At 48.1% G+C, this 26,215-nt stretch overlaps 1 protein-coding gene across 1 annotated transcript; it reads left to right on the top strand.

Moving 5' to 3' along the window:
- Positions 1–3,295: 3,295 nt before the first annotated feature.
- Positions 3,296–26,056, top strand: nid1a (nidogen 1a). The gene is made up of 20 exons (XM_056291378.1): positions 3,296–3,611; positions 5,800–6,102; positions 6,188–6,414; positions 6,503–6,813; positions 6,980–7,120; positions 7,218–7,469; positions 7,807–8,007; positions 9,251–9,484; positions 10,997–11,134; positions 11,866–11,994; positions 17,248–17,391; positions 18,113–18,232; positions 18,865–19,080; positions 19,181–19,353; positions 20,422–20,548; positions 21,242–21,413; positions 22,619–22,776; positions 22,856–22,979; positions 24,219–24,331; positions 25,413–26,056. The coding sequence occupies exons 1-20, from the start codon at positions 3,408–3,410 to the stop codon at positions 25,541–25,543; spliced, it is 3,618 nt and encodes a 1,205-aa protein (XP_056147353.1). The 5' UTR covers positions 3,296–3,407; the 3' UTR covers positions 25,544–26,056.
- Positions 26,057–26,215: the final 159 nt, after the last annotated feature.

Here is a 26,215-nt window from a genome sequence, read left to right as displayed (position 1 = left end):
CTCATCAGGTAGGGTTCAGAGCGGGGTCAGACGTTATAAAGCCAGCAGAGGATGACGTCACTTAGCGTCGGCTCAGCACGCAGAGGGGAACTCCTGTTCCGATAACAAACTTCAGCAGAGCTTGTTATGGTTGGTAGCAGGCTATTCCCCCCCACCCCTCCACCCCCACAGGACCCCGGGCATGTGAACAAGAAGAAAGCCAAAGACACGGGTCAGTCTAGCTTAACTCTGACTCCACCAGTATATCCATCATTCCCCACCACCCCCACCACTGGGAGAGATCTCAACAGCCTGCCACAAAAAATCCAAGAACATGATGTGCATCTGCATTTCCGGTGTTGTTGTTGTTGTTGTTGTTTTACGGATGAGCAGGTTCAAATCGAAGCAACACACACGTGGAGGGGAAGAGTGAAGCAAAGTGATTATTATGTTCACACTTCTATCGAATCGAACCTGCTCCCCCCCCACCCCCACCGTGGCCATATTAGACCACAGTCAAACAGACTCGCTCCACTAGAGCTCATTTCCCCCCGTTATTTCTAATCCAAGCAACACCGTCCACATGGCGTGTCTAACAGCCGTTCTGAACCGTCTCTGACGTAATCTCGCATATAACACCACCCTCCAAGCCCTGCTGGCCAGTTATACAGCGAGTGAGGCGTAGTAAGTATATATAATTTCCAGTGGGGGGGGGGGTGTGGAACAATGTAAGCTATTTCTACAAATAATGTCACAAAGCAAAAAAATAAAACAGTGTACTCCTCAGCTCAGCACCGATCGGTCCAACCTTTCGAGATACGTACACATCTTATGTCATTACGAGAGCGGTTTGTTCCACTAGTGACCAGCAGGTGGCAGCCTCGGCGCGTGTTCGGGAAGGATAAGCTATGAAGGGGGCTGGTGTGGAACCGTTCATGACTGTCCTAAAATACAGGAATCCACCAGCGAGGCACACACGATGATAGGAAATAAGACAATTTACAATAAACAGTGTCAAAAAACAACCAAACAAACGTATATTCAAGAAAATTAACCTTTTTTGAAAACATGAAAGTAGGCTATAGATTCACCGGCTCACTCTGTTTTGACTGGGATTTAGGGGTCTACATCTGACAACAGCCTCAATAGATCTGAAGCTGTTTCGGTAGGAATAATAGCGGACGGGCCTATTGTGGCTGGTTATTACATATGTTGTAACACTATGTTTTATAAATGCGTGAGAGTATTGCTGCTTTAGCAACACTGTCCAACAGCAGTCCAAGCTCGTCCCTCTCTGGGGTCCGCTTTGTAAACCCCTCGCCTCACATCATTACTGTGCGGTACGTTGCCTTGTGATATTATCATTTATATAACGTTTCAATCTAAATGGCCATCGGGGCCCTACTGACTGGAATTAGTCCATCCTCTGATGTCCATGGCCCCTTGGCATTTGTCCAAGTTCCCAATGCAAGAGACACACAGTTCCAGTGTTGTCCCTATGGAGAACTGAACCCTCCCACAACAAGACGTGTTTTATACCGAACCGCCCAATCTGAATGGACTGCTTAGTAACCTATGTAGCCTATGGGCAACGCTCGTGTCCTCCTCGTCACTAAAGGGCACGTTATGACAGAGAAGGCCCCGTTCTATCCTCATCAGCCCAGCTTGAGACATCTCCCACTTCCTTGATTATCTAAACCAGTGTTTCTCAACCGGGGGTCCGCGGACCCCTAGTGGTCCGTGGTGTAATTGCAAGGGGTCCGTGAAAATAAAATATCTTTAAAAAAAAAAGATCCTATGACATTTATAGTAATAGGATTATTTTACTCAAACGTGACTGAGACCTTTATCTACCTAAACTATAAAGGGTAACGGGACTTTTTCTCTAATTACATCTGTTTCACAAGTGTACTTTATTGTATTTTAATAAGAGATCTCGCTCCCGTTTGCATTGTTAAAAGTTACTGCATAAAAATTCTGTTGTTACATATATCTGAAAGTTACTGAATACATATTCTGTTTTGTTACATATATCTGAAAGTTACTGAATACATATTCTGTTTTGTTACATATATCTGAAAGTTACTGAATACATATGCTGTTTTGTTACATATATCTGAAAGTTACTGAATACATATGCTGTTTTGTTACATATATCTGAAAGTTACTGAATACATATTCTGTTTTGTTAACTATATCTAAGTTACAACTGAAAGCTCTTATTTTTGCCCCAAAGAGTGAATAAATGCTATAATGCAAAATGCTAAAATGCAGTTTCTACTGTTTCTATCAAATTGCAACCCCCCTCCCCCAAGATCAGGTGGAGGGGTCCTCAGGGTAGATCAAAAATACGCAGGGGGTCCAGGACCCCAAAAAGGTTGAGAACCACTGGTCTAAACGATATGGACCAAGCACAGAACGATGAAACGTGCCCCTCAGCTCAAGCCTACAAGTCCAAATCTGACTGTAACGCTAACTGGGCTGGAGCGAGAGGGTCGAGCATCTCATATCGTTTGATTTAAAAGAAAAAGAGAAAAGAGTGTCCTCGGCAGAAATCTCTTGGTCGTTTTAAATTCACCCCGTGTGCTGCTAAATACCGTATCCCCATACGAATTCGTATCCCATACGGATACGGCCCTACGGGGAACATATTTTTGACTATTCTTAATTTACTCTTTTTTTTATAAGCTACTGTTTTTAGATTATCAACCCCTTTTCTTTTCTTTTTTTTTTTACAAATGTAAACTACTAATAAGACACGTTAGCCCCTAGCTAACGGGTCTGACCCTTTAGCCGCGCGGTTAGTGACGTCGCCTTGTGGTACAGGATACCTCGTATCGAATCCCGCACCGGGCAACAAAATAACCGGTTACATTGGTGGCAGCGGTGGGACCCGGAAGTGTGCAGATCCTCAGAAGTCTCTTCGGAGCGCGGGAAGAACAAAGCGCGAGGGCGCGCTTCCGGGGAGAGTGACGACTGTAAACTACTAATAAGACACGTTAGCCCCTAGCTAACGGGTTTAGCCGAGCGGTTAGTGATGTCGCCTTGTGGTGCACCACACCCATATCGAATCCCGCACCGGGCAACAAAATAACCCGTTACAGTAGCTTTAAATGTCAACTTAGTGACCTACCCGTCGCTATTTTTCCATTTCCCTAGGTGAAATTCAAATCTACTCTAGGTCCCCTTTAAGTGAACTCATGCGCGTTGCCGCGACGCCGCAGATATGTGTGCGTGCGTGCGCGCGCGCGCGCGTGTGTGGTGGGGGGGATACTACACATTCTTTTGGGGATGCGATATTCGCCGGCGCACCGCTCAGAACTCCGCCCACTCCAACTTGAACCGACAACTCTGTACATCGGAGAAGGGCTTGTGCGCCAGTCGGTCCTCTTACCTGGTTCGGGGAAAGGCCTTGTGCAACGTTAACGATGGCTTGTCAGCACCACGTACGGACCGTGTTCGTGGCTCTTCTGGGACTCGTGGCGCCGGTGCGCTGTATAACAAGAGGGCAACTTTTCCCGTTCGGCCAGAGCGCCAGAGACCAGCTCCTGGAGAGGGGGAACGACCAGACGCACCAGCTCCACTTGGACGGACCCGTTTTGTTTTATGATGGGACGTTCGACAGCATCTTCGTAAGTTCTCCTAAACTCCCCCCCCCCCGTTTGTTGGCCCGCTGTCACTTTGAAACAAAGTAACGGAATGCGGCGCTCGCGCGGGTAAGCCGGCTACATACGTAGACGGGAGAATATTCCTCTTACGCGCAATTGCGCAGATACGAGGGAACCAAGATCCCGACACACCATAGGGGGAAAAAGAGGGGGGGGGAGAAGAGGGGAGGGGGGGCGTATTTCACCTGCTGCTCACTGAAAGTGGACGTCAAAGTTGAACAATGACACAGGCTATGTAGGGCGTTGCGCGTATCTTTTCTTCCCCCCCCCCCTGTTTGGAAATGCTGATTGCTTTATCGCAGCGCCCGCGATACTTGTGTGGAATGTGTGTGGCCGTGCATTCTTGAGGTTTCCCTCGGGGGGGGGGGGGTTGTCGTTTTTACCGTTGACCGAGGGCCAAAGTACTGACATACTACGAGGGGTCTGAGTTTGCAGCCCGTACCCAACTCCCACGGCTCTCGGGGTAGTGGCCGAGGGGAGGGTGGGCGCTATAGGGGGGGGGGTCTATATCGTGGCTGCTCGAGCGGTCCCTATCATTCAGGTCGTCCTCAGAGTTTTGTCTCAGTCCTGACAAGAGATGCTCCGGTCTCTGGAAACTTTCTGACCCGAGCGAAACGATCAGGAATGACTTTTCAGTCAAGAGATTTTTTTTTTGTGTGTGAAAAGTAATCAATAACATCGTATTATATCCATCATATTGAAGCTATTGTGTGATTTATTGCCTACCGTTGGCAGCATGTTGAAAGGCTCGTTGCCTTTGATGCGGAGCAAAGGCAACCTTTGGCTCAAAGCTGCAGTATTGTGTCGAGGAGACAAATAACCCTTTATGCACCGCTATTCCCCTGCACCATCCCGCTTTGGCTTGTGTCCTCAGTTGTGTGGATACCCTATCAAGGGGTGGTTTATTCCAAAGGCTGTTTTTTCCTTGGAAAAATCCCAGCTCAGCGCGTACCCCTTGTGTTCGGAGAGAGATGTCAGTGACACTGTACTGGATTTAATGGGATCTGTGTTTCTAATCAACAGGCTTTTATCACCGCTCTTGATGAGTACGGTGAAGTTCTCATTATGAATAAACTCAGTCGGAGGTCCTTTCTCCTTGAGCAACAAAATCATTGCTGGCTGCCATATAGCACTATGGTCGACCTCATCATGCGGACAGAGAACCGTCCTACGCTAGCCACAGTCACGGTTTCAGCCGGAGCCTCAGGTAGAGAGTAAGCAAGTCGTTTCTTAAGGGCATCCCAACAGACGCAGCCGCCTCTTGTTTTTGTTCCTCATGCCGTCTAAGCACCCAGCCCACCTCGCACCACTCACCACAAAAATATTTCCTCGGTGCTCCCAAAAAGGCCTGCAGGATTTGAACATTCATGGTTTTTAATACGAGATCCAGACAGCGCGAGCCCTGAACCATTTATGGCCTGCGGGGAGACAGTAATGCTGGTGCCAGACATAAGAGCTGTCGTTTCGTGGGGGGGAAAAGATCTGTAATAATTAGCGACGTCTGTCTGATTCCCCTTCCCCCCCCTTCCAGTTGTGATTTAGATATCAGATCTGGGAGTGAACATTTATGGATATTGACTTTACTGATTTCTCAAAAGTTGCAGCAAACGCGCAGCGTATCAGAGTCACTGATCATTTTCCCAGCTTTATCTTCCCTATTGGCAGGAAGTTCCCGTAATGAAGATTAGAGCACAATCTTTGGGATTTCTGGAGCTAGCCATCAGGGGCTAAGACAGGAAACTGTGTGGCTCTGGCCTGGAATTGTACTCTTGTTTTCCCCTGGCCGCTCCGGAAGCTGAGGAGCCCCTTACGCAGTGTGCGCTCTTGACTGACTAGAAACCTTGCTTCTTCTTTTTTTTTACAAGCCCTGCATGTGTCCGTGGCTCAAGTGTGTGAAACCCCTTGTTAAATGACATCTTGTTTGTTCATTAGAGATTTTGTAGGGCACAGCAGCTGACTCGGATCATTAGTCTAATGAGTTTGAAATAGAGATCGAAGTGGGTCAAATGAGAACGTGTTTGTCTGGGGCATGGAAGAGTTTCTGGATATGCTATCCTAGTTTAGTCACAAGTAAATCGGCAAAAGCCATACGGTGTCACAGTCGTATGAGCCCTTGATGCTCCAATTACTAACTGTAAGATTTTAATTTCAGATCAACACCAACGGCTTTGTTGCCACAACACAGCCATCCAGTGAGTTGACATATCTTGGCAGCATGCCAGCAGCGTTCGGCATGATTGCACCTTTGCAAGGAGATCTGGACACAAGCGATGGTGTGGGGAAAGTTTTTTTCCGTCAGGATACCAGTCCGGCCGTCCTGCGACAAGCGGCCAGTCACATTAATAGGGCTTTCCCGGACGATGATGAAGTAGATCCCACCCATGCCGTGGTGATCACTTGGGTAGATGTTGCCACCCATAAGCCCCAACACGGGGGAGATGGAATAGAGAAGAGGGTGAGTTTTACCTAGCCATTCGGTATGTGGCAGTGTTTCACGAAATGAAAACCAAGTTATATTCATTCTGATGTTTATTTTATAGAGAAACACCTTCCAGCTGGTGATTGCATCCTTGGAGACGGCCTCGTATGCCATCCTGCTTTACACAAGGGATGGGGTGCAGTTTTCTTCCACACCAGTAGGGGACACTACTGCAGTCATGCAGGCTGTCTTCAGTAAGGGTTTGGTGCAAGGCTTCATTGTTTCCCGTCAGGGACCGTACTACCGCATCACTACTGAGGATGAGGCATCAGTCAGGGCTTTATCAGAGTAAGTGGCACCTCGAAACGCTGTTTAGGTAACATTTGATGAACGGGGGCTGAGTGTCTGAAAATGTGTTTTCACCGCACTATCCTAGGGAAACCAACTCCGGCATGCGCGGTGTATGGGTTTATGAGATTGGAACATCACCCTACTTTTCCAACGTGGCTCCTGGGGAGGTCACAAGCCTGCCTATCGATCGCTCTCAGCAGAGGGACCCTGAGGGCTACGAGGAGGCCGTTGACCCAGAGAGGCCTGTGCATCATGCAGAACAAGTGGAGTACCCTTCCTATGAGCCGGATGGCCAGATCCTAGTGCACCCGGTTCAGTTCCAGCCCCAGCAGCCTGACTTTCACCCTCAGAACCCTGAAGTGGTGGTGGTGGAAGACGGTGATATAAATGTAGATGGTGGGGCAACAGGAGCGTGGAACAAACCATGCCCATACTCTCACATGTTTGTGACAGAGCTCAGTCGAGTTCTCTATCGAGTGCTTTTAACCGCAATTTCCAATGTTTGCTTTTCCCGTTGAGGCCAAGAGCATATACTTACCCCGTCTATTTTCTCTCCTTCCAGTGTTTTCGTACAACTTTGGGACGTGTACTAGCAATGCTCAAAAGTGCTCCAACTTCGCTGACTGCAAGGACTACTCTAGTGGTTACTGCTGCCACTGCAGGCCTGGATTCTTCGGCAACGGGATACAGTGTGTGGCAGAGGGTAAGCGCCTACGCACACAACCTCATTTGTTACACTGAATTTTGACGCAGCACTGAGAACGCCGAGGGACGACATTAAAATTGCTTTGTGTTTGCAGGGAAGCCTCAGAGGATGAACGGCAAAGTGCACGCAAAGGTTTTCGTGGGCAACTCTCCATCTCCAGTAGAGTTCACCAGCAATGATCTGCACTCGTACGTAGTGGTCAACGATGGCCGCTCCTATGTGGCGATCAGTGACATCCCGGAGAGCCTCGGCCCCTCCCTCCAGCCGCTGTCGGGCCTTGGCAGTGTAATTGGATGGGCCTTTGCTCTGGAGCAGCCTGGCCATAAGAATGGCTTCAGTATTGTGGGTGAGGGAAAGATTGGTGCGTTTCGAAAACGGAGGAGCATGAGCGACAAGCGGTGACAACATTAGGCCCATTAAAGTCCAGTCTGAATACGTTCTGCATTATTCTTGCTGCGATGATTGTGATGATCAGTTAACACTAGCAAGGCTTGCCTTTTGGTACATCGCTGCCGATGCTCCTGCAAGCAGATTTGACTTGTCCAGCTGCAGTTCCACTTACTCTGTTCCGCTGAATTCCCCACACATTACCTCAGCTTAGAGAGAGGACGTCAGGCCAAAGTTCATTCAGGGCTGCAGTGTGTTTGTCTTTCTGCTAAATTCACCCTCGGTATCCTCTGTAGGAGGGGAGTTCGTGCGGCAGGCTGAAGTGACCTTTCTGCCAAGGAATGAGAAACTAATCATCAAGCAGGAGTTCAAAGGCATCGATGAGCACGACCATCTGGTGGTGAGCACGACCCTGGAGGGCCGGATCCCCGAGGTGCCCCGTGGCTCCACCGTACAGATTGACCGCTACTCTGAAATTTACCAGTACAGCAACAACTGTAAGACACAGCCCTAACGCTTTCACACTACACAAGAGTCGTCGCTATGTTGAGGCCATTGTGGCATGTGGGGGGGCGATGTCTACCTGTGTTTTAAGAGCTCTGTCAATATTACAAAGTAATGAGCCTTAATTTCCTTTTCAGCACTATCTATCTATCTATCTATCTATCTATCTATCTATCTATCTATCTATCTAGCTAGCTAGCTATATATATATATTCAGATTCAGACAACTTTATATATATATATATATATATATATATATATATATATATATATATATATATTTGTGTGTGTGTGTGTGTGTGTGTGTTGTAGTCTCCTGTGTCCCTGAAACGCCACTGAAATTTGCGTCCGCTATCAAATAAGTAGCTTAGCTCGGGAAAAAATACGGTCCCTGTGGCCGCCCTGCGTGCTGTAAATGGAGACAGAACTTTTCTCGGTACCCGCTCCAACCAATCAGGAGAGTTCTTTCCAAGCCGGCATCTATATCGGCCCGTCCTCGCTGTCAGTCAGTGTTCGTGTTCACGATGCTCTTAGGCGGAGGCGATGGGGTGGATTCTCTCTCTGCGGGATGTTTTCAAAATGGAGCTAGCTCTTGCCAACGTTTGCCCGGATTCGCTTACCCCCATTTCAGTGTGAAAACGTACTTCCTGGTTTTTTAGGAAACGCAAACAACACCGCTACACTATACAGCTGTATGTAGCGGTGTTATTTGCATTTCCTTTTTGAGCGGTATATACGTATATTGCATCAATTTTCACACTTTGTTATACAATGAAGGGCAAACCAGGAAGTAGGTCCCCCCCCACCCTTTTCTCCCCAATTGTCATTTGTACTTGGCCAATTACCCCACTCTTACGAGCTGTCCTGTCGTTGCTCCACCCCGCTACAGAGCCGGGGAGGGCTGCAGACTACCGCATGCCTCCTCCGATACATGTGGAGTTGCTAGCCGCTTCTTTTCAGCTGACAGTGAGGGGTTTCACCAGGGGGATGTAGCGCGTGTGAGGGTCACGCTAGTAGTTCTGTTGTTGTTTTTCCTTGTTTTGTTTTGTTTTTTTCTTCTCGTAGTTCATCTCTTCTTCATCTGTTGGTGCTCTTGGGTTTGTCATCCGGTATTTGTGAAAAGACCGTCCTTGCTCTTTGACAGCGTTCAACCTCTGATGCTGCGTGGATGCAGACTTACGTACCATTGAATAAACCATCAGTTTGTATTTTCAACCCTTTTATTTTACCCTTCAGTGATCACCTCATCCTCCACGCGGGAGTACGTGGTGAGCCTGCCTGACGGCTCCACCGAGACCAGGACGTATCAGTGGCGCCAGACCATCACCTATCAAAGCTGCCAGCACGACAGGGCCTCCAGGGAAGTTGCAGCCACCCAGATGCTTAGCGTGGACCAGGTCTTTGTTTTGTACGATCCCAATAATCAACTCATCCGCTTCGCTATGAGCAACAAGATTGGGGATGTAAATGGTGAGGTCACTGGGGTTATTTTTGCTTTATAAGCTTTCCTGTTTTGGTTTGAAGTTCACATCCTTCCTTATGTGCGCGCACATCCTGACCACGGCTATCTGCATTACAGCTAAAGAGGAAAAAATAGTTAGGTGTGATTGGAGAACGGCAACAGTGATTATAGTGAATCAGATTTGTATCACAACATTATGTTTTGTGAGTGAGCAGCCCACTCACTTTTATTGTATATTTTCTTTTAAGGTAAGCCTCTTTTTTTTTGTGCCTTTTAATCCATTATTTTGTAAATATTGACATGTAAAAATGGAAATTTCACATGCAAAAAAAAGGATATCTTAACATGTCAAATTGAAATTTTACTTGAAAGAAAGAAAATTCAGTGACTACAGGTAAGAGTTCATGACAGGAATCACTTTACTTGTATGATTTTGTATAATATAGTAAATTTATTACAGGTGGGAAAAAAAATAATTCTTACATGTCCAAAGGAAACATTTTATTTCTACATGTAAATGATTTTACATGTAGTAATTACATTTTCACTGGTAAGAAATCAACGTGAACGTGTAATAAGTCCATTTTAAGCATGTCAAAATAGAAGTTTTCCTGTAGAATTGAAGCAACGTGTTCAAATTTGCATTATGCTGGTAAAATGATTCGTCCCGGCGAAATGAATGGGGACAAAGCCCTGAATTCTTACCTGTAATAGTTGAATTTTTACATGTTGAAATGTAATTCTTACATGAGAAAATGTGGTGTTTCAAATGTGAAATTTCAATTTTTACTAGTAGTGATTTAACTTTGATATATTTGAGTTGAATTTTAACATATACAAAACAGTGGATTCAAAACTAAGACATCCTGGGTGTCTGGGTATCGTAGCGGTCTATTCCGTTGCCTACCAACATGAGGCTCGCCGGTTCGAATCCCCGTGTTGCCGCCGGCTTGGTCAAGCATCCCTACAGACACAACTGACCATGTCTGCGGGTGGGAAGCCAGATGTGGGTGTGTCTCCTGGTCACGGCACTAGCGCCTCCTCTGGTCGGTCGGGGCACCTGTTCGGGAGGGAGGGGGAACTGGGGAGAAAAGTGTGATCCTCCCACGCGCTACGTCCCCCTGGGGAAACTCCTCACTGTCAGGTGAAAAGAAGCGGCTGGCGACTCCACATGTATTGGAAGAGATGTGTGGTAGTCTGCAGCCCCCCCCCCTCCAGATCGGCAGAGGGGGTGCAGCAGTGACCAGGACGGCTTGGAAAACAGGGTAATTGGCCAAGTACAATTGGGGAGAAAAAGGGGGGGAAAAGCCAAAACAAAAAAAAGCCAAGGCATCCTGCCATAATCTTGTAGTAATAAATAGAAACGTAGCAGAGATGACAGAAAGCTCTGGCGGGTTTCGGTTTTAAGGCTAAATGGGCACGCCTTGTGATTCCAGAATGGAAAAACTTCACTCCTTGACTTTGTCCAAATATAAAGATGTTCTGCCTGCTGTTTTCCCTGATACATGCTCCCTGCTCAGGAGAACAGCCGGTGGAGAACCCATGCTTTACTGGCAGACATGGCTGTGACACCAGCGCCGTCTGCAGACCGGGACAGGGCACCCAGTTCACCTGCAGCTGTGCTGCCGGCTTCAGAGGCAACGGCCACACGTGCTACGGTATGTCAAGACCCCGTTAACGTGAAGAACGGGGCTGGAAAGTTTGGGAAAAAAACAAGCAATTTGGGGCAAACAAATAGGGCTGGGCATTCAGAATGTTGGTCGCTTCATTTTCTGGTCAGATCTGTTGTAGGTATCCCTAGAGATGTAGGAGATTTCATCTGTTTGAAGGGACTGTCTTTTGGATTCAAATGTAACTCATGAATCTATAAATTATAAATCTGTCTGCATTTTCGATGCTCCAACTTTTAAATTCACATCACATTAGCAGCTTGTGATGCCCCCCCCCACACACACACACACTGTGTGTTAGTGAAGGAATCTCACACTGTAAACAGCGCCAATGTCTCTTTCCTTCACATGGTCTAAGACCAAACATTCAATCAGAGGTTAGCATATCCAGTTTCCATCCCCAGCCTTCTCTAGAAACATACATACCAGGCTTTTATTTTGGCCAGGGATCAGACAGGATGAGCTCTAGGGCACAACACAGTGAAACAAGGAAGGATGTTTCCCAGAGACCAAAAAGATGGTATCTTAGAGACATTTGTAATTGGGTAATCTTAACTGAGGTCTCCTCCATTACCCTCTGAGATATTTAAAGAGGGTGTCATTACAAATCCAGATCCGGACTTCAAAGCTCCTGATAATTTGTAATTGTGGCACGAACCTTGACCTAAATATGCCAGTTATAGCAGAGGTATGTGACGCTCTGAACCTACCCTTATCAGACATTGACGAGTGCAGCGAGAATCCTCAGAGCTGCGGCTACAACTCCATCTGCAACAACCAGCCAGGAACCTTCCGCTGTGAGTGTGTGGATGGTTATCAGTTCGCCAGAGATGGGCAGACTTGCATCGGTAAGTATAATTCTTTGTGTTGTCTTCCACAGTCGCGTTCCGGAAATCCCACTTGGTAATTGGTGTACATGTACAAAATTAGACAACGCTAAAGTAAACATGGGAAAATGAGTTGCAATTTCAATGGACTGAAACATTAGTTGCACAGTAGCTGAACAATACACAATACATTAATTTACTCAAAGTAGAACTTACTGTGACGGAGCAGTATTATAGTTTGAGAGACCGTAGAGTAGAAAGTGTAATCAGGGCATCATAGTGTGTGTGTGTGTGTGTGTGTGTGTGTGTGTGTGTGTGTGTGTGTGTGTGTGTGTGTGTGTGTGTGTGTGTGTGTGCGTGTGTGTGTGTGTGTGTGTGTGTGTCTTCTCCGTGGCTTGTCACCTTGTCATGGTAGAAAAGCTTGCATGGTCCGGAGATCCCGAGAGCAATGCCATCTGGAGCTATGCTGCTGGTAGGGTCAGTCACCCATGGCAGTAAGGTCAAGGGGGAGGTCCCTGACAAAGAGCAATCCAACCAAGACCTCAACGGTGGAACAGGCGGAGGATAATGGGTGAGTTTAGGGAAGCATCACAACGGCTAGGAAGGTGGACGAAGGCTGCAGCAGAAATGGGCCCCCAGTTGTCTTGGACTCCATGCCACTGGATCCTGACCCAGATCTGTTGAGGACTGTGTGGTGGCTGTCTGTGCACCAGTCTCCTCACGTCACGCACATGCATCCTCCATAAAAGGAATCTACCCTAACATCCCAAATTAAGTCCTATGGCAACCGGCAAGTGGTGATGGGGGCAGGATAGTAAGATCTGGAAGCCCCTAATCATGAGCTGGCATATCAGACAGTAGGTGCTAGATTCAGTCGCTGGGCTCTTAGAACAAGGTAGAAAGAGCCCTTCGGGAGCTGCACCTACGACTGAACAGCCCTCTTTAGATCCACTCTGCTCACCCTACCTGGGGAAGGGGCTAGAAAAGGTGCCCTAAAAATAACCTACCTCAAACCTCCTGACTGGATTACCGCATCCAGAGGGCTCACCACATGTGGTTAGAAACATGAATTTTGGAGCCTGGAATGTGCGCACACTGGTGGATAGTGCAACCAGTGACAAACTAGAGAGGAGAACCGCAATCATTGCTAGAGAAACGAAGAGAACTGGATTGACATAGCTGCCCTTTCTGAAACCCGACGGGCAGACGAAGGACAAATGAAGGAGGAGAAGGGTGGCTACACTTTCTTCTGGAAAGGAAAAGCTGCTGATGAGCCCAGGATCCATGGCGCTGGATTTGCCATCAGGAACCAGATCATCAGCCGGGGGTCTGAACTCCCTGTGGGGATCAGTGAGCATCTCATGACCATCCGTCTGGTGCTTTCCAACAACCAGATGGCAACAGTTGTGAGTGCCTATGCCCCTACTTTAGACTCTGAAGAGGAAGCAGAAGAGACCTTCTATGCCTGCTTAAACAAGACACTGTCAAGATTCCCCAAGTAAGATAAGATTATTCTCCTAGGAGACTTAATACCAGGGTCAGCCAGGATCAAAACCTCTGGAAGGGCACTATAGGAAAGGAAGACTTCAGGAACATGAACTCAAATGGAGTTCTACTTCTTAGTAAATGTGCTCAGTACGATCTCACCATCACTAACACTCTGTTTCACCAGAAAAACAAATTTAAGGCATCTTGGAGACACCCCCGCTCCAAACAGTGGCATCTCCTTGACTATGTCATTGTATGAACCAGGGACTGCCGTGACGTGAACATCTTGTGATGTTCACGTCACGGCAGTCCCTGGTCTGTCCAGATGACTGCTGGACAGATCATCACCTCATCCGCTCCACGATGTCCATCAGACTCAAGAGGAAGAGGATGGTTCAGAAGAAGCAGAGCCGGGCAAGACTGAACCTTGAAAGCCTGAATGAAACTGCCACCCAGCAGTGACTTCAGGCATCTCTTGGAGAAACCCTCCAACAGGAATATCCTGATGACTTTGAGAAGCACTGGAGCCTGCTCAAATCCACCATCCTCGACACATGCAAAACCATCCTTGGTTTTGCAGAACCAAAGTCCAGAAAACACCAGGACTGGTTTGATGAGAATGACACAAAGATAGAACAACTCATCTCCAGGAAAAGGAAAGCCTTTCGTGCCTGGCAAATTGATGTAACCTGCAAGGCTAAAACAGTGGCTCACTCCAGAGCCAACGTGGATCTTCACAGATGGGCGAGGGAGCTTAAGAACTCTTGGTGGACAGAAAAGTCTGTGGAAATCCTGCAACTGGCAGATTCGGGTGACACCAGAGGCTTTTTCAGTGCTACTAAGGCCATCTATGGTCCAAGCAACCATGGCTTAAACCCCCTGTCAAAGGACAAGCAGGAGCTGCTGAAGGACAATGAGTCCATTAACACCTGATGGAAGGAGCACTTCCAGGAACTCTTCAACTGCAACAGCACAGCTGAACCAGACATTGCCAGCCACATTCCCCAACGTCCCATCAGAGAAGACATTGGGGAACCACCCACCATGACAGAGGTTCAGAACAACAAGGCCACTGGTCCAGATGGAATCCCAGCTGAGATCTTAAAAGAAGGTGGACCAGACCTCCTGTACCACATCCACGCCATCCTCCTCAAGGTCTGGGAAAAAGAAGAACTTCCCTCAGAGCTCAGGGATGCTCTGCTAGTGGCCATAGTCAACAAAGGGGACAAGGCGGAATGTGGAAACTACAGGGGCATCGCACTCCTGTCAACAACAGGCAAAGTCCTTGGTGGCATCCTCGCAAACCAACTCTTACCACTGGCTGAGGAAGCATTCCCAGAATCTCAGTGTGGCTTCCGCCCATCCAGAGGTACAGGAGACATGATATTTACAGCATGACAACTCCAGGAAAAATGCTGTGAACAAAGGCAGCCTTTGTACATGGCTTTCATAGACCTGACAAAGGTCTTTGACTTAGTAGACCACCAGGCACTGTGGAGCATACTATCAAGATATGGCTGCCCTGACAAATACATCCGAATATTGAGGCTTCTACATGATGGCATGTCAGTCACAGTGTTCAGCAACAGCAGCTCTGAGTCAGACCCCTTCACCCTGGAAACAGGGGTCAAACAAGGATGCATCATTCATCGCACCCACCCTGTTTGCCATCTTTATTGTTGCCATACTGTTCCTCATTGGCGAAGGGCTGCCACGGGGGATCCGAATCCCATACAGAACTGACGGCAGGCTCTTCAACCTTAATAGGTTCAAGGCCAAGAGCAAAGTCTGCAACACCACCATCATGGCACTTCAGTATGCAGACGACAATGCTATCGCAGCACACTCCACAGAAGATCTCCAGGACATTCTGAATGCCTTTGCCAAGGCATACAGAGCCCAGGGTCTAGCATTAAACGTCAAGAAAACCCAGGTTTTATATCAGCCTCCACCCAACCAGCCATCGACCCAGCCTACCAAAAGTGGACAACAAAATTATTGAAAACATTGATCAAGTCCCCTACCTCGGCAGCCATCTCTCCTCAGAAGCTGACATCGACTCTGAGGTTACCTATTGCCTAAGTTGTGCCAGTGGCACTTACACCAGACTCAGGAAAAGGGTCTTTGAAGATCAAGACCTAAAGGCCCAAACAAAAATCCTGGTCTACAGAGCTGTTGTTCTCCCTACCCTGCTGTATGGAGCAGAGTCATGGACCACCTACAGCAGGCACCTGAGAGCCCTGGAACAATACCACCAAAAATCCTTACGAAAGATCCTGAGGATCAGCTGGAAGAACAAACACACCAACATCAGCGTTCTGGAAGAAGCCAACATGACTAGCATCACCGCCATAATAATGCAGAACCAACTGCAATGGACAGGCCATGCTATCCGCATGTCCAACACACGTCTCCCCAAACAGATCCTGTACTCCCAGGTGAAGGAACATCAGCAAGCTCCCAGTGGGCAAAAAGAAATGTTTCAAGGACAATTTCAAGACCAGTCTGAAGAAATTCAACATCACATCGAGCAACTGGAAACACATTGCACTGGATTGGCGCTCCTGGAAGAAACCTGTGCAGGAAGGAGCTGCACGTCATGAAATGGGACTCCACTGTGCCGCAGAGAAAAAGCAACAGCACCACAAGGAGAGGGAGAAAAAGGCTCCACTCCACCACCACCATCAACCACCACCACTTTCCCCTGTCCACACTGCACCGAAGTATGTGGCTTGCAGATCGGCCTCTACAGCCCTCTGAAGACCCACAAGTAGACAACTCAATGGAGAGAACAGTCATACTTGCTTCGAGTGACCGTCCATGGTGTGTGTGTCTGTGTGTGTGTGTGTGTGTGTGTGTGTGTGTGTGTGTGTGTGTATTAAGCACACATTAACACATTGGAATGATCTCAGTAGTGTCAGTTCAGTTGTCAATCACAAAAAAGTACACGAAATTGACTTTCAAATACTTCACACACCCACCTAACACTTTAAGTATTGTAACGTGCATGGATAAGTAAACACGTTGGTCCTTGGCTAACGGGTCTGACCCTTTAGTCGAGCGGTCAGCGATGTCTCCTGCGGTGCAGGCGATACGGGTTCACGTCCTGGCCGCGGCAGTTCCTGTGGTTGCCCCCCGAATTTGCTACATTGGTGTCAGAGGTGGGATGGTGAGACCGTGAGGTCATCGGAAGCGTGTGCACCCAGAGGCGTGAGGGAGCTGATATGCTGAAGCGCGGGGACGCGCTTCCCGAAGGAGGGGGGGGTAGTGTAACGTGAATGGATAAGTAGACACATGGGTCCTTGACTAACGGGTCGGACCCTTTAGTCGACTGGTTAACGTTGCCGCTTCCGGTGTGGGAGCCACGGGTTCGCGTCCCGGCTGTGGCGACGGTTCCCGGACTGCCCCCCGAATTCGCTACAGTATTTACAAATAAAATTTGGTCCAGGTCTCATCCAGGCCTGTGTGGTCTTGGAAATGTGATGCATAGATACATGCATACATGTGTGTTTCCCAGTAACTCAGCTGTGTTTTACTTGCGTGGACGTTTGCATGAAAATGCCGAATTATGTCTGTATATACGTAACCTTGTTTTTGAAATCTGAGAAATAGTGGGCGTAATGCACGCTCATGTTTAAAAGTGCGGATTACGTTCACATTCACTAGCCCCAGAAACTAAGCTGTTTATGTTGTCGGGGTTTGTCTCCACCTGTTTACCGCCTCTGACCAATTTATTGAGGAATGTCATCTCGACCCCATAATGATGCTCCTCTCTGTTCCTCTCAGAGGTAAACCGACCTGTGGACCACTGTGCAGCCGGTTCTCATGACTGTGACGTCCCTGAGCGCGCTAGGTGCAGCTACACTGGAGGCTCGCTTTACATCTGCTCCTGTCTGCCGGGGTTCGTGGGAGATGGCAGAGCCTGTCAAGGTACCTACTGCTGCACAGTGATTGCACAACGCGACTAAATGAACACACCCATTTAACACAACCCGGGAAAATACATGTTCAATCCGACAAAGTTTGCAGTGCAAGCGAGATGGCTACATTACTGTTGTGTTTTTAGCTAGCGGTGTATTAAAGAACTTAGATTGAATTTCAAGGAAACAGCATTGGCAGCATTACTTATAGTGGTCTATTCGCAGCTAATTCACAGTGAAACAAATGAGGGGGACAAAGGCAATATGAATAACAAGAGAATTCATTTCAGCCCTTATCTTTATTTGTCATTGTGACGTTTGACTTAATAGTCCGACACCGTGGTAGTAATTGGTAAAAAAGAAATCTGCTCACGGATGGAGGAGGTGAAGGTCAATAGGTAATACATCTGGTGTGACTGAATGGTGGGACATGCAAGGCAGATGGGCAATACATCTGCGGAGATCTGCTGTCAGCGTGTAATTCACTTGGCTGGCCTCCAACACCCCTCCTACATACTTTCCATTCCTCGTACACCTTTTCTCCGTCTTCTGTAAACATGTCCTCGAAGAGCCAATCTAATTCCTTCTCCGGCTAGCTCCTTACCCGGACTTAAAATCGAAAGGATTAAAGACTGATCATGCAAAATGTTTTAGGGTATCCAGTAAGACGGCTGATTCTTTAGTGCCGTTGCTCTTAATTCTCACTCACCAACTTGTCCCCGTGTCCGCAGACGTCGATGAGTGCGAGGCTGGCAGGTGTCATCAGGATGCCGTCTGTTATAACAACCAGGGGTCCTTTACTTGCCAGTGCAGGCCAGGTTACCACGGCGACGGCTTCCATTGCACCTCAGGTAAGTCCCGTGGAATGCTGCCGCTGCTTCTCAAGCAAAGCTGGCATCCCGTTTCAAAGCAGCGCCTGCTTTACTCGACACACGTCTGACCCGCAGTCAGCTCTGGCGCTGGCATCTCACCCAGTCTGGTAACAATCAGCCTGGGAAGTTTACAAATTAGCAGGTTTATTTCAGATGTCTGTCCCGTTAGTCGAGCACCTTGGTAAACAATTTGTTAGATCTATTCTGAGGCTCAGGACTATGAAGGGGAGAAAAACAACAACAAATAAACAAGACGGTTTTCTAACCTGGCCTTGTTCGTTCCACCTTTTTTGGGTCAGAGTTGTGTTTGCATGTGAGCTCTCTGCCAAAGTGTGTTGTTGCCAGCTGGAACAAGAAGATGTTTTTGTTTTTTTTTCTTGGATAGCAATGTTGTTCATCTGGGAAGGTGCAGACAGACAATGTTTTTGTGCAGCCAAACTGATGCATAACTCGAGAAGATCGTCAAACTGCGTCATGCTATGTCAACATACGCAAGTTTCGTTCACAGCAAAAACAATAAATTATATATTGGGAATTTTTTGTGCAATAGTTTTGAGTCTGGGCTGTTGTGTTTCTTTTTTGAACTTTTTCTTTTTCGCTTCTTTCTCAAGAGAGGACAAAAACCCAATGTGAGACCCACAGGGACAGCTTTCTGGGTGCCACTGGGTTTGGTCGACCCCACATCGGCCATTATGTCCCCACATGTGATGAGCATGGAGCCTACGAACCCACGCAGTGCCACGGCAGCACTGGACACTGCTGGTGTGTGGACCGTAACGGACAGGAAATCCCTGGGACGCGCTCCAGGCCGGGCAGCCGACCCATGTGTGAGTGTCTCCCCCAAAGACGGACTCTATCTTTTTTTTCTTTTTTTTTTATTCAGTTTTATAGTAAGCTAAACACACTGTACGTGTTGGACTCCTGTAGGCATTGACCATGAAGTTGTGAGACCCCCTGTGGGACCGACTCCCCGACCTGATGTCCACCCCTTGCCCCCGGGATCACATCTGATGTTTGCCCAGAGTGGCAGAATAGAGTATGTCCCCCTGGAAGGATATGATATGAAGAAAAGTGATGCCAAGGCTGTCCTCCATCTACCCGTAAGCTTATCTAAATAGCCTGGCACTTATCATGTGGAGAAGACTTCATGTGGGTGCTTTGGAAAGATCACTCTGATCTGTTTCTTCACTGTTTTGATTGTAGGTTATTTAGGTTATTTATGGTTTAATTCAGTTGACACTATTCCCATAATGTTACTTGTGCTCAGTACTTATTTCCACTTAAGTATATTTCCCTGTCTTTACAACCTCTTTTATGGCTCTTATGCAATATTAACTCCAGATGTTGATAATTTGTTAGGAATATTTGGCCAAAGTCAAGGGTCCCCATGTTTCTGTTCTCCTTTGGTATGGCAAATATGCTGCATTTAAGGCATGAAAATGGACAAAAAGCAAAATTACTCCCCAGAGGAAATAAAGAAATTGCAGTGCAGCTGTGAGTTTGAGGCCCTGAATCAAATCAATGTCAAACACAAAGCCAAGTCTGAACTTACTCAGACTGCGCAGTCAGACATGTTACAACCAGGGAAACCACAGTGCTTCTCCTTTTTCACATTCATCATCAGCTCAGCGTCTCACTCCACTCCAGTCCCTTGCAGGTTATTGCGCACTTCTTCTTTATTAGAGGCACATGGTGACATTCATACTAATTGCTAACATCAGTGCAGCACCATCCGAATTACAAACCCCATTCTTTGCTAACGTTATTTCCAGACCAGCTAGACGGAGGTTTGGTGGACCCGGACCCGCTCAGTGTGCGGTGTCGGTTCTTTTTTTGTTTGTTTTAATTTATGTCTAGACATTCTACTGCTACTACTACTAATTTTGCCTGCTCCCGTTAGGGGTCGCCACGGTGGATCATCCGTTTCCATCTCTTCCTGTCCTCTGCATCTTCCTCTGTCACACCAGCCACCTGCATGTCCTCCCTCACCACATCCATAAACCTCCTCGTTAGCCTTCCTCTTTTCCTCTTCCCTGGCAGCAACTTACGTCTAGATATTACTGTTGGGAAAACACCCACGTCCATCTGTTGATCCATTTTTCACCTCTGAGTGGTCGCCTTCGAACAAGCTGCTCATCAAAGAATGCCGGTTGTTGACCTCTCCACAGGAGAAGGTGATAGTTGGAGTGGCGTATGACTGCGTGGAGAAAATGGTCTATTGGACAGACATCACATCGCCTTCCATCAGCAAGGTCAGCCTGCAGGGGGGAGAGCCCATTCCTGTCATTCAGTCAGGTAAGCGGATGAGCTGGAAAGGTCAATTACTCTCACACCCATTATATATACATACATATAAAGCAAGAGTTTATGTTTGTATGTTCGCTTAAAACTCCAGAAATACTCATTGTAGAACAAAAAGAAAGGTATCTTCAGAATCAGCACTTTGCAAGGATTGCACAGTTCAAAAATATTTCAAAAACCAAGTAAAAAATTTGATTTATTTGCGAAACACGCATTCCAACGATGCTTTGCGGAGACTCCCGGCAAATCCTTCCAGTGGTCAAGGGAGCTACTACACCTAACATTGTCAATGCTAGCCTGAAGGCACGCAATGTGGTTTACCCTGAGGCACTTGAGCACTGAGCGATTAATACACACATTCGCAAAGAAGCTTGATGAATGGATTGAAAATTATGACATTTGATCATTTTCATTAAAATTTGTTTATTCAGCATTCGTTTCTCACATGTATCATATCATAAATTATCCTATGTTTCATCATCGATTATAATTATATCGTAAAGATCAGATCATTTTGGTTGTTTTGGTGAGAACATTTTCCCCGGGCAACGCCAGGTACCTCTCCTAGTTACATACATATTGCCAATTCTAATGGCTTGCATGCCATTATTTTCAATAATCTGGTAATTTAGAGATAATTTCTTATGAAGGGAAATAACTGATGTGCAACACCCAATCTCTTAACAGATCTGGATAGCCCAGAGGGCATCGCCATTGACCACCTGGGCCGAACTATGTTTTGGACAGACTCCATGAAGGATCGGATTGAGGTGGCCTCTCTGGATGGGTCTCAGAGACGGGTCATTATCAACTCCGGCCTTGTGAATCCTCGTGCTATTATTGTTGACCCCTCCAATGGGTCAGTAATGTTTTATCAAGACCTCTGTTGAGCGATGGCTAATACATTAAAGCAGTGATACTTAATCATGAGCCATGGACAGCCACGTACAGGGCTTAATCTGAGCCGGATCCTGTTCCGGGAACTCTTAGATTTGACATTCTGCGTTCTGGGAATTATTTGTGTGGATCCGGCATTGCATGGGCTAACTGGCTTGTGTCATATAAATCCTATGCTAATCAAAATCAAACCTTCCTATTTGACCACTTGTTTGTTTTCCCTCTTCAAATTCACTGACTGGGCCACATGATCTGGCCTGTAGTGTTCTGTTGCTGCACGCATCAACTGTCTTTCAACACAACACCTGGTTGGCTGAGCGTGACAAACTTACTGTAGGCCAATAAGCCTAACAGAAATTATGAGTCAAGGGGTAGCGTAGTGGTCTATTCTGTTGCCTACCAACACGGGGATTCCCAGTTCAAATCCCCGTGTTACCTCCGGCTTGGTCGGGCGTCCCTACAGACACAATTGGCCGTGTGTGCGGGTGGGAAGCTGGATGGGGGTGTGTGTCCTGGTCGCTGCACTATCGCCTCCTCTGGTCAGTCGGGGCACCTGTTGAGGGTGGAGGGGGAACTGGGAGGAATAGCGTGATCCTCCCACGCGCTACGTGCCCCTGGTGAAACTCCTCACTGTCAGGTGAAAAGAAGCAGCTGGCGACTCCACATGTATCGGAGGAGGCATGTGGTAGTCTGCAGCCCTCCCCGGATCGGTAGAGGGGGTGGAGCAGCGACCGGGACAGCTTGGAAGAGTGGAGTAATTGGCCAAGTACAATTGGGGAGAAAAGAGGGGGGGGGATAACAACAATGAAAATACACAAAGCAGGTGTGCGTTAGGCGTTCTAGCTAATCTGAGGCAGCAAGGTTGTGTACTATCGGTGAGGGGACGTCGACGTTCTCGCAACTCTTGATTTACAAATTAATCACGGGCCCAACATAACACCGTCTGATTTCACTGATTAACTCACTTTCAACCAGACAGGAGAGGACTAACCAGTACACATGGCTCTCCATGACACACGACTGAGCATCACCACATTGCTGGTTCTGGTACTAAAACATACAAATTGATGGTTAAACCTTTAAGCCCCTGTAACTAGCGGCCTCGGTGCATGCGGTTGTCAGAACCTGTTTTAATTTTGAGTCAACCACACTTCTATACCACAACAGAAATCTGTATTGGGCTGACTGGAATCGGGAAGCTCCCAAGATCGAGACGTCATACATGGATGGGTCCAACAGAAGGGTGCTGGTCAAGGATGATCTTGGTCTACCGAATGGCTTGACCTATGACCCCCAGAGCTCTCTGCTGTGTTGGGCAGATGCAGGTAGGCTTCATACTGGTGACGATCCCATAAAGTGATGTCTCCATTGTCATTGGATGTGGGAATAATCTCTTGCCTGTAGGTACACATAAAATGGAGTGTATGAATCCCGGCCACGGTGACCGCAGGAAGGTGATGGAGGGAATCCAGTACCCCTTCGGAATCACCGCTTATGGAAAGAACATCTATTTTACTGACTGGAGAAGGTAAGGAGAAGTTAACATTTTGACCAACGGTAGATAATGTGGGAACTGCTGAAATTGTAATATGTTTGTTGGGTGTTCCGACGAAAGGGGAATTTTTTTTTTCAAACTCACGGAGACTAATCAGATGTTGTCGCGTTCAGGTTATATGCCTTTTGCCAGAGCCAATACAACATGTATCTAGATGTCTTTATCAGCAGGGTAGAGCGACGACGTTCTCCAGTTTGTTCCATCAAAAGTTTAAATCAAGTTCTAACGCCATCCAAGGTATGAATGCCATAGATAGTATTTTTTAAAATCCTACTCTTTGAAACAATCGATCGTTTTGAATCAAGAATGAAGTTTCGAGGGGCGTCTGGGTGGCGTAGCCGTCTGTTCCATTGCCTGCCAACATGGGGATCGGTAGTTCGAATCCCCGTGTTACCTCCGGCTTGGTCGGGCGTCCCCGCAGACACAACTGGCCATGTCTGCGGGTGGGAAGCCGGATGTGGGTATGTGTCCTGATCCCTGCACTAGCGCCTCCTCTGGTCGGTCAGGGCACCGGTTCACGGGCGGAGGGGGAACTGGGGGGAATAGCGTGATCCTCCCACGCGCTACGCCCTCCTGGCGAAACTCCTCACTGTCGGGTGAAAAGAAGCGGCTGGCGACTCCACTTGTATCGCAGGAGGCACGTGGTAGTTGGGGGTAAAAGAATGAAGTTTTGTGACTTATTTTAGAAAACAAACCCAAAGAACAACTCATTTCACTAGAGAGTACCCCCCCCCCCGAATGCAGCCATTGTGAACGGCTGAGGGTGCGACGTGGAAAGCCGGATATGCCAGCGAGGCACCGTATACGAGCGACAGGGTCGGGTCAGAGGTCGACAGCCTTTAATAGACTTCAACACCGCCCTTAAAAGCTGCAGGCCTTGATGTTCTCCCGCTTCGCAGACGGCTGAGTTTTCTGCCCGTGTGTGTGAATCAGTCATCTCCGGCTGCAGAGGCAAAAGCTGGGGCGGCTTTAAAAGTGACGGCTGCTTGCAATTTTTCCGCCAGTGTGTGTTTGTGTGCGTGGGTGCAGAGGAGGGGGAGACACTCTGAGCAATTCCAGCGCAAGGAAATATGTCAATAAAGCAGAGATAAACCCCCGACCTTACCCTTTTCTCCCCCCACCCCTCCAGCCCAACAGGGAGCAGACGTTCATCCCTCTGCTCCGGGTAGTCCCGGATTGCTCAAGCTCTGGTGTCTCCTGTGTTTCCGACAGGGAGGCGGTGATCACAGTGGATCGCTATGCCGGCAGGGAGACGGACGAGTTCCAACCGCAGAAGAAGACCAAACTGTACGGGATCACCGCAGCGTTGGCCCAGTGTCCATCCGGTAAAAAAAAAAACCCGGAAAATGTTGGTCCATGAACTTGGCTATACTGTCTTGTGATGTATTGTTTTTTTTTGGGCTGTGTTTTTAAATCTCGTCCCATTCTAAAGACTCCCTGTATTGCGTCAGGTACTGGTTATGTTGGCGCCGCTAACGCAACGGCGATTCCTAGAAATGGCTCGACCTTTGTGTGTTTGGACGTTAGCTTTATTAGTCAGACGCATTATCGACTCCTATTACTCTTTACACAGCCGAGGGGCTGAATCCCGGCACGCTGACCTTTGTGCTCGCCGCGAAGCCGTTTAACCGAGCAGATTGTCGACCGGCAAGCCGACTGGCACGCCACGCCACCTGGAAAGCAACGTGGGGGAAATTTCCAGCCGTTTATTCACCGTCAGGCGGGGGGGGGGGGGGGCGAGACCGAGGCTATTGTGTGCAGGGCAAGCAACAGGCCTCGTCCTTCTAGATAAGGCTGCGTAAAGCCAGGGAATGTACAGCCAAGGGGGGCCCCGCCGACATCTGGAGATTGCTATGTGTATCCCCCAATACTGGGTCTCAGTTGGACCGGCGCTCAGTTGCAGCGAACAGATTCTGGAAGATTCCTCAGCAAGCGAGCGATTGGTCAAAAGCTAAGATTCGGCGTTTCCCCTGAAGGGTTAATGTAAAGGGGGAAAGGGCGAGAGTGACGGCTGTTGAATAGTACGTTTTAACAGACTGGCTGGTCCCAGCTGTCGCGGGCATGCATGTCTAGCCCAGGACCCCCCCCCCCCATGCATGTCTAGCCCAGGACCCCCCCCATGCATGTCTAGCCCAGGACCCCCCCCCATGCATGTCTAGCCCAGGACCCCCCCCCATGCATGTCTAGCCCAGGACTCCCCCCCCATGCATGTCTAGCCCAGGACCCCCCCCATGCATGTCTAGCCCAGAACCCCCCCATGCATGTCTAGCCCAGGACCCCCCCCATGCATGTCTAGCCCAGCACCCCTCCCCCCATGTAGATTCCAGGTTGTTCGGATTGCTGCTGGCGTTGTATGTCCCGCCGCCACACGGAGTAAACATGCGTTGTTTTTCTTGCACCCGACAGGACAGAACTACTGCACCGTGAACAACGGCGGCTGCACCCACCTGTGTTTAGCCACGCCCACCGGCCGCTCCTGCATGTGCCCCGATAACGCAGTGGGGGTGAGCTGCGTGGAGAGGGACGGCAGGTACTGAGAGGAGGACGGCGGTATTCTGTAACGTCTGGCGGCAAATTAGGTGCCACTCGGCTCACTAAACAGTACTTAGCTGTTGGAAATACCACACAAAAAAAAAAACAAAACAAAAAAAAAAACCAACAGGTGGTGGACTGCTGCGCCTTTCCGCCCCCCGCCCACTCAGTGTTACCCTCGACAGTCGGGTCATCTATTCTCTCAAATATCCGCTACCACTTTATAAATCCCACGATCGTCTTTCGCAATTGTAAATATGAAAACGCTTTGTAAGCCTATTTACACTGAGGGGGGGAAAAGAAAAAACAAACAAAACTCAAGGAACAAATAATTTAATGTGAACTTCATTACAGCAGTACTGTGTACACGTGGTTGATCAGTTGGCTCCACCGTCTCATGTGTGTTGTGTTACACCGTGGCATGTTTGTATTATCCCGCAGCCATGTTTCTAGAGCCGGATGTGGCCGGAGTGGGTCTGCGCAAGCTGTTGGGATAAGTTTACATGTGGGGGGGGGGGGGGGGGGGGGGATGGATCAAATAAATGGTTTTTCTAAAAGGTCTCCTCCGCTCGTGCGTTTGCATCCATGTGTGGCCTAAGCGTTACCGCCATCGCGCGTCAGTCGGGCGTCATTACACCTACCTGGTTTGCCATGTGTCGCCATCTAGGGGTCGGTTT

This window comes from Lampris incognitus, chromosome 13, assembly GCF_029633865.1.
Source record: "Lampris incognitus isolate fLamInc1 chromosome 13, fLamInc1.hap2, whole genome shotgun sequence".
Taxonomy (NCBI): domain Eukaryota; kingdom Metazoa; phylum Chordata; class Actinopteri; order Lampriformes; family Lampridae; genus Lampris; species Lampris incognitus.
Note: the sequence above shows the minus strand (reverse complement) of the source record. Positions and strands in the feature narration are given on the sequence as shown.